The 9,573-nt window shown below is 37.5% G+C and overlaps 1 protein-coding gene across 1 annotated transcript; it reads left to right on the top strand.

Moving 5' to 3' along the window:
* Nucleotides 1-2,131: 2,131 nt before the first annotated feature.
* Nucleotides 2,132-8,945, top strand: LOC119773543 (gap junction Cx32.2 protein-like). The gene is made up of 2 exons (XM_038270532.1): nt 2,132-2,260; nt 7,939-8,945. The coding sequence occupies exon 2, from the start codon at nt 7,961-7,963 to the stop codon at nt 8,813-8,815; it is 855 nt and encodes a 284-aa protein (XP_038126460.1). The 5' UTR covers nt 2,132-2,260; nt 7,939-7,960; the 3' UTR covers nt 8,816-8,945.
* The last annotated feature ends 628 nt before the right edge of the window (nt 8,946-9,573 follow it).

Here is a 9,573-nt window from a genome sequence, read left to right as displayed (position 1 = left end):
TTGTCGCTAACACATTGTACGTAACAGTTATGGTTTTAATCTACGCTCTGGATTACCCATAATTCCAAGCCATAGTGTAAAAAAATAAAATACTCAAAAACATTGTTCTTTTAAGATTATTATTGTGGCTTGAAACATATGTAAGTGTATTCTTACCGTCTAATGAACTATAGACAGTTATTAAGACAGTAATTAAAAGTATCTCTGTCTGCTTTGCTATTGGTGTCGTATTTAAACGGCTCACCATCATGTTGAAATCTGCCATGCGTTGGGTTATAAATACGGTCCGGTCAGTCACTTCAGCGTCAGGTGGGTTTAAGATACATACACCATAACATTAGCAAACAGATGTCCTAGTCTACATTTGCGCAGTGATGGGGCCCCTAAGAGGTCGGGGGCCCCTAAGCAACTGCATATTCTATAGATATTTACGCCATCGGTCTTATACCATGAAAGGTAGTTTTGAGATAATGTCAAACCTGAAAAATCTAAAAAAATCTGAGAAGAGGAATATAAACCTGAAAACCACCAAGAAAGCACCAGATGGAAACAATGATCCTGAGTATTGGAAAGTGCATTAAGATTAAGAGCTAGTGGAGAAAATCATTAATGATTAAAAAATAATGCTTCGAAATTAGACAAAAGGGAGTGACTCTTTTGTCTAGTCAAAAAAAAAGTGATTTGACATTTGTGTTTCAATCAATTGTGTATTAAGAGCAGTTCAGGTATTTACACACACGGACACATTTGTCGTTCATCTTAGTTTTATGAAAAAAAACCCACCATTGTCAGAGAAATAATTTGAATCCGACAAAAGTAATAAATAAATGTTTTAATAGAATGATTCAACAAACTCATAAACCAGCCTGAACTAAAATTAGTAATATTTTGTTGCACAACCTTTAGAGGCAATTGCTGCAATCAAAGAATTTCCTGTAACTAATGAGACTCCTGCTCCTCTCAGCAGGTTTTCTGCTACACTCATCCATTCAGTTTATTTCTCTAATGCCAATTCACAACAATCAAGGCACTTTATAGAGAAAACACCAGATCATTCAGTCTTCTAAGGAAAACCAGCTGATTGCATTGACTCAATGACTCTTCAGCAATCCCTCACACTAAGCATGCTTGTAGCAACAGTGGAGAGGAAAAACTCCCTTTGAACAGGAAGAAACCTCCAGCAGAACCAGGCTCAGTGTGAGCGGCCATCTGCTGAGGCTGACTGGGGTTCAAGGAGACAGAAGCAGACATAGAAAAAGAAGCATAGATAAAAAAGGCAACTGTCAACCAGCTCCACAGGCGGCCCCGTCCAGGAAACACACAGCCAGGCAGACGAGGGTCAACAGAGTGCAACTCCAAAAAATACACCTCTGGAACATAACCAGAAAACTACTGGAATGACACAAAATTGAATCCATCCATCCATTTCCGTCACCATTCTCCCTGCTGGGGTAGCGAGGGGTGCTGGTGTCTATCTCCAGCTGTCTACAGGTGAGAGGCGAGGTCCAACCATCCATCCATCCATCTTCTTAAGCCCAGTTGGGGTCACAAAGAACAGAAACCAATGACCAAGAAAACACAGAATGACAGAAATAAAAGTGTAACTAAAAAGAAACACAAAACCAAAAAGTCAACAGAGGGCAGAATCATGATTATTGCTATAAATTATAGTTAAAATTCACCACTGCTTGGTCAGGAGTAAGATAATGAGAGACGGCTAATTCATCCACTGAAGAACTGAATGTACTTTTGGATGATGTTTCTCAGCTGTGGATATTGAGCTTTATCAGGTCAGAGCCAGAAGCACTTCAGTCCATATTCAGTCAATGATGGAGGGGAGAGACATTGCAGTCACAGCTGCTCTGGGGCACACTGACAGAGCAAGGCTGCCATACAATCTGCCCCACTGGGCTCTCAGACCACCAATGCAGGGGAAATGGTTCAAGTGTCTTGATTCTTTCCAAGGACACAATGGCGACGATGGATGGAGCAGCGGCTCAAAGCCATTACATAGAGAAGGACCTCTATGTTCCCAGTAGAGTTAGTCACAGGACTAATGAAACTAGCAGAACAAACCTACAGCAATGAGATCTGATGTGTCAGCTTATTGAAATGAGCTCTGAGGAAGAGGAACAAGGCGGAACAGGCTAGGGTCACATGACCTCTGACCAAACTATTTCACTCCGATTTTGCCATTTTTCTTACATCTGTCACTCTTTCAACTTAAAACAAAGCTTTATCAATATCACATCCCTCACAGGCAAGTACATTTAATTCTTTTTAGAAATAAAAGCTGTTGTTTTATTGTTAAACAAGTTGTTTTAGTGACAGATTAATTGTAGACATCATCTCCGTTGTTTCCTTCCTTCTCATTGCTGATGCTTTTCTCTAATTCTGGTAGAATGAACTGGTTTGATTTCAGACATTAAGGTCTTTACTAAGTAACATTTGATGAGGATCAGGTCTGTTACTTGCATTAATAAAACCATCATGATGAGAACATCTGATGCTAATACCAACTGGACTTGGGTTCTGAATAGTTTGACTCTTCTTTTGCTGCTCTTCCTCATTCTGTTTTACATTGGAGGAACGTTTGGTCTGAGCTACCTTCAGCTGTCCAGCTGCTGAACAACAACTCATGGTTGAAGGTTTAACTTACAAGGCTCCTAGCAGCAATCCCCAAACCCAGGACCTTCTACAGTTTTTCTGAACATGCTTAGGTACATTAGTTCTCGTCGGGTCTGTCTGAGTCACCTAAAAGCTTGAAACACTTCCTTTGCTGAACCAGAGCCAAATTGACAGATAGAAAGGTGTTTTCAAATAGTAAATGGCCTGAAATCATATAGACTTTACCAAAGCACTTTACACTACTTTCAATCATTCATGCACAGGTTGAACCATTAACCCTTCGGCTGCAGGACAAACTCCTGCATCCGACACATCACGGTACCCCAAATTATTTTTATAAAAAAAATAAAAAATAAAAAAAAGGACAGAAATCTGTCCAGGCCAGCCTGGCTGCCCTTGTAAGTTTAAACTTCATGAAAGAACTGATTAAACTAGATTTTCTAGAAAGCTGAGCTGAAGCCAAACCTGTTCTGCTTAGTAACAGCCCATCTGGAAACGTTCTCCTGCACACATTTATTTCTGTTCCAGTCCAAATGCTATTAAATCAGTCTCTCTCCTCTAAACTCAATATTTATTGACTTTATTGAGTTTTATTTTTAAGTCAGATTTCTGTCTGTTATCAGTTCTCACACCTTAAATAGTTTTGTGATCCCCCGTTGGCAGCAGGTTCAGTCTCCAGTCCTTCTGAATCTGATGTCTTCAGCTTAGTTTACAGCTTTTTCTCTGCAGAACATCTCAGGCTCCATGATGCAGCATATAGACTTCTGAGTAGCCATCTTTAAATCTCACCAGATGCTGAAGCTGCTGTTTCCAGGGTAACAGCATGAAACCAGGAGGGATTGGTCCAGTTAAAGTCTGATAATGATGTTGCACCTTAGTGCGGATATCCCTGTCTCAGAATTCAATTCAGTTTATTTCTATAGCACCAACTCCCAACACATCATCTCAAGACACTTTACCAGATCATCCAGTCAGATCGATTGGAAGTTTTCTATCTAAGGAAAACCAGCTGATTGCATCGACTCATTGACTCTTCAGCAATCCCTCATGCTAAGCATGCTTGTAGCGACAGTGGAGAGGAAAAACTCCCTTTGAACAGGAAGAAACCTCCAGCAGAACCAGGCTCAGTGTGAGCGGCCATCTGCTGAGGCCCACTGGGGTTCAAGGAGACAGAAGCAGACATAGAAAAAGAAGAATAGATACAAAAGGCAACTGCCAACCAGCTACACAGGTGGCCCCATCCAGGAAACACACAGCCAGGCAGACGAGCTCCGAGCCAGCTCCCATGTCAGAGGATGAAGAGAGCACATCCAGTTAGTCACAGTCAGAAAAACAGGACTACACTGAAAAATAGGCCGATCTCCAACATCTAGAAACAAAGGTGTTGATGGCAGCAGCACAGCTGATATTTCTCTCCAGGATGGAGTCACAGCCAAACAGGAACAGACCAGATGAAGCTACTATGAGAAAAAGCAGAGAGAGCAGAACGTTAGAGATTGAACTAACAGATTCTGCAGAGTGGGAGAATAGAGATAGAATGAAGCAGAATGATGAAATAGGGGTCCCTATGTCCTCCAGCAGTCTAAGCCTATAGCAGCATAACTATAGAGATAGCTCAGGATAACCTGAGCCACTCTAACTATAAGCTTTATCAAAAAGGAAAGTTTTAAGCCTAGCCTTAAAAGTAGACAGTAGAGAGAGTAGCGTTAGACTAGAAACATAATCGCAAACTGATATTTTCTCACAATTAAAATAGCTGCCACGTAATACAAATATAGACGCTATTTCCCACAAATGTAACAAACCATTATGTTAACAGAAATATATTTTTCTGTGGGCTAAGTATTTATCTTCCCACAAAAGTAGTAAAAATAAATGTTGTGTTTGTTGTTTACCAAGGTCTGTCATTTTCATCTCTCTCTGTCTTCTGCTGTTGAATTAATAAAGCCTTAAATGTTTTCTTATTTAGACTGATAGGTTCCGTCTAATCTTCCCTCTGTTTCATGTGCATGGACACAAAGCTCCATGGGTCCACTGAGGACTACTGTGGACAACATCAGATGTGTTACACCTGTTATAAACATGGGATTATTGCAAGTTACAAGGCTTATTAGAATCAATAGAATAAGATTACAGCAGCAATTTCCTGATAGTTTACTTTTATTATGCGTGATTTGGCCCACTGAAAAACACACACACAAAAAAGAAAACAAAGTTGTTCATGTAATGTGGAAGATCTCTGGAAGAAACGAGACATTAAACCTCTCAGACCTTCCATCACTCACTGAATGTGACCATTATCAGTCCCATAGAATGGCTTCAGACTGTGCATCCTTTTCTATCTAGTAGGTTTCTCTAATGGCCGCCAATATGCAGCTTATCAACACCCACTTCCTCTGCGTCTGAAACCAGGAGTTTTATTTAACATTTACTTTTTATCTACTTTATTTAAAATGTAGGATGACTGCAGAAAAAACAGGTTTTAAAGCTTTACTTTGAATACAGTCTTCATGTTTCAGTTGACAGGATGTGAAATTTTTTTGTCTTTAGTTTGTTTGATGTGAGCAACATGTATGGGGCGCCATTGGCAAAGTTACACACTCAATAATTAGGAGCAACATTAATGGTTATTTACAAAAATAAAGGGCTTATTTTTTGCAACTCATTTTTTCACTATGTCATTCATTCATTTGTAAAATTCGACGTTTCAAACTAAATATTTAAATTGTCTGTTAAAATTTGTATTTATTTTCCAAACTAAATATTTATTATTTTAACTAAATATTTATTTTCCAAACTAAATATTTTATTTGAACAAAAATATTATTTTCCAAACTGATTATTTATTATTTTAACTAAATATTTATTATTTTAACTAAATAGTTATTTTCCAAACTAAATATTTATTATTTTAACTAAATATTTATTTTCCAAACTAAATATTTTATTTGAACAAAAATATTATTTTCCAAACTGATTATTTATTATTTTAACTAAATATTTATTTTCCAAACTAAATATTTATTATTTGAACTAAATATTTATTTTCCAAACTAAATATTTTAGTTGAACAAAATATTTATTTTCCAAACTAAATATTTATTATTTTAACTAAATATTTATTTTCCAAACTAAATATTTATTATTTTAACTAAATATTTATTTTCCAAACTAAATATTTTATTTGAACAAAATAGTTATTTTCCAAACTAAATATTTATTATTTTAACTAAATAGTTATTTTCCAAACTAAATATTTTATTTGAACAAAATATTTATTTTCCAAACTGATTATTTATTATTTTAACTAAATAGTTATTTTCCAAACTAAATATTTATTATTTTAACTAAATATTTATTTTCCAAACTAAATATTTTATTTGAACAAAATATTTATTTTCCAAACTAAATATTTATTATTTTAACTAAATATTTATTTTCCAAACTAAATATTTTATTTGAACAAAATAGTTATTTGCCAAACTAAATATTTATTATTTTAACTAAATATTTATTTTCCAAACTAAATATTTTATTTGAACAAAATATTTATTTTCCAAACTGATTATTTATTATTTTAACTAAATAGTTATTTTCCAAACTAAATATTTATTATTTTAACTAAATATTTATTTTCCAAACTAAATACTTAGTTTGTTAAATAAATATTTAGTTTGCAAATCCAGTATTAAGTTGTTAATTAAATATTTAGTTTATTTAGGTAGCAAACTAAATATTTAGATTTACCTTGAATGAAATCCAAATGTTTCAGTCACACAGATTTAATGTGGTGTTTAAAACAACTCAGTTGACAGGATATTAGATTTTTGTTTGATGTGAGCCACATGAAAGACATCATAACGACAATAAATTATGTCCAGTTTTTTTTTTCCGTCGTTAATTTGTCGGGCCAAAAAGGAATGACCTTAATGTTAGCATTCAATTGGTGAACAACCTACTGAGCCTGAAGCCGTTCTATGGATCTGATAATGCTAATAATGTCCATTTAATGTGCTGATAATAACATCAGATTTATGTTCTAGCTGGTGATGCAGTATACATTTCTGTAACTCTTTGACAGTAAAACATTTAAATACAAATTAGATTGCAACATAATCTGTATATGATTGGTTCATTTGTTTTTAGTGTTTTTTTCTAATTTCACTTTATAAAATAGTATAGAAAAACAAAGAACAGTTCTCTTTTAATTCAAAATTTCATTACCACTTTAAATATAAAAAAACACATAATGAGCAGCAAGCAGTAAGAAAAGAAGAAAGGAGAATCACAAAGGTGCTTCAGTAACAAATATTCAACAGCTTTCAAGACTTTATTTTAGAAGTATCCTTTTCTCACAATCTAGAAACAACTGTTATTTAAAGCTGAACATTTCTACCCAAAAAAGAAACACCTGCTGTAGCTGCCCAGCAAAATGAAACAAAAACAAAAACCAAAGCATTAAGATTTGGATATTATTCCTCTCTGCTGCAATCTACAGAGCCCCAGAACTGACATGGGAGACAAAAAAGAAAATACTAATCTGTTCCCACAAAATACTAACTGAGGAAGATAACAGTTGTGGTAACAAACTGTTATTTCATGGAAACAAGTTAATATTTCGTGTTTACAAATGAGTATTTCTTGTGGGAACAAAAACACAGTTTGTACTTTGTTAAAAAACAATCCACTGGACTTTGTTTCCAAGTTTGAAGACGTTTCTCTTCCATCCAGGAAGCTTTTTCAATTCAAAATGTCAGAAATAGCGTTGAGTTCCAGGTTTTATCCAGCAGCCCAACAAAGGCTTGTTTTGGTTTAGAAAACATGCAAATAGAAACAGATGAACGGGTCCATCCCTTAGGAATGGGGGTCGTTGGGCTTCTTAGTTAGCCTGCATTACCTGTCTATGTCTCTGAAAGGGGGGTCATTAGAGGGAATAGTTGGCCTGGCTGAACAGGCGAGGTCTTCTGTTCTCCTGTAAAGGGGGTTGGGTTGCAATGATAGCGGGAAGGAATCAACTCTATCGCTGCATTGTAGGTATAACATGTAGGAGGTTGAACTGAGTTGTTCCGGGAGGTCGGGTCTCTGAAGTACCTCCTTCTGAACAGCCTGTGTGTGAAAATGAAATATCTGTTAGTTTGTGATCCACAGGTTGATAGCTGAGCTCTAGATCAGAACTAGATGAATCTGCCTCTGACCATTTTCTTTTCAGGTACCGACCATCCTGAAGAGGTTCAGACCAGGAGATGTAGTTCTGTTATTTTCTCCTCGTCCTCCTGCTGTTTGTTTAATGCCTCTGCATTTCTCTCCCAGCTAACACATTAAGGTCGGTACCATGGGGGACTGGTCGTACCTGTCTTTGCTGATGGACAAAGTCCAGGCCCATTCCACAGTGGTCGGGAAGATCTGGATGAGTGTCCTCTTCATCTTCAGGATCTTTGTGCTGGGGGCTGCTGCAGATAACGTCTGGGAGGATGAAGTCAGCGAGTTCTACTGCGACACCCTGGAGCCAGGATGTGAACACAGCTGCTACAACTGGAAGTTCCCAATATCCTACATTCACTACTGGGTCCTGCAGATCGTCTTAGTGTCCACGCCCACCCTGGTCTACCTGGGCCACGCTGTCCACGTGGTTCACAAGGAGAAAAGAATGATGGACCAGGCAAAGCATGATGGGAAGCTGAAGAAAGCAAAGTTCACAGATGTCAGAGGGAAGGTGAGGATAACAGGCATCCTCTTCTGCACCTACATGAGCCAGCTAGTCTTCAAGATCCTCCTGGAGGTGGGCTTTAGTGTGGCCCAGTTCTACATCCTTGGTTCTGTATTCATGGTGTCCTACTTCCACTGTGAAATCTCTCCACCTTGTGCTGGTTTCTCTGGTGCCCAGTGTTACATCTCTCGACCAACTGAGAAGACAATCTTTGTCATCTTTATGCTGGTAGTTTCTGGGATTTCTGTGCTTCTTAATATAATTGAGATGATCTACCTGGTGTGTAAGAGGAGAAGAATGAAGAGGAAGCAGCGAGTAGGCAGACAGCATCCTCTCACCTCAGCATGCCTGCCTGAATTACCAGCGGAAGCTATCAACAGCCACTGTGAAGGGTTCCCGATGCTCCCTCTGCCGTCTGACAGCCGCCGCAGAGTCATTGATCAACACTATCAACCCTCCAGAAAGGAAAAGAACACCTGATCTGCAGGAGATACCAGAACCTATGTCAGCATTTCTCCATCTTTGATCCTGGACTGTGTCAAAAAAAACATTAGATTATTGATTTGTTTGTTCCTGGAAATTAAAGGACAATAAAATGATGAAAATATGATCCTTTTTAATTCCATTTGTGATCAGCGCTGTGCTCAGGTCAGGGGCGTATTTAGGAAATGTGGGGCCCTAGGCAAAGACAGGCAGGGGGCCCCTCTGAATTGAGAAGACAACACATAAAACAGACCCATTATCCAGATAGAGAAATGTTAATAGAATAGACATCCATTATCTGTTCTAGGTTGTGTCCCTCTCTTCTTGTTTTCCTCTCTATGTTTTGTACTCAGCTGACTTTTCATGCTGTCTCTAAAGGAATGAAAGATTTTTTCCAAGCACTAAGCTCACTTAGCTGATTGCTCCTTCCTGTGTTTCCAAAAAGGCCAAAGTAAATAACCCAGTCCTTCTTTTCACTGTAGACAAGCCATGATCTGCTTCTCTGTTCTCCATTTTTCATTTGGATGAAATAATAGCTGCATGAATCATGACAGCAGACAAGATAGAGGAGAGCAGGAGGCGGGGTTACCAATCTACTCGCTCTGGAGAGCAGAGTTCGCTGCTTTTAGATGTTGTCTCCAAAGTCTCCAGTATCAGAAAAAAGTCTCTAGATTTGGGGCTAGGAGCTTTTTAGAAATCAAAGTTCTAGAGGGGTCTGAAAAGTGGCTAAATATAGCGAATAAAGCGCTAAGTTG

This window comes from Cyprinodon tularosa, unplaced genomic scaffold (assembly GCF_016077235.1).
Source record: "Cyprinodon tularosa strain WSP-4 unplaced genomic scaffold, ASM1607723v1 ctg764, whole genome shotgun sequence".
Lineage (NCBI taxonomy): Eukaryota > Metazoa > Chordata > Actinopteri > Cyprinodontiformes > Cyprinodontidae > Cyprinodon > Cyprinodon tularosa.
Note: the sequence above shows the minus strand (reverse complement) of the source record. Positions and strands in the feature narration are given on the sequence as shown.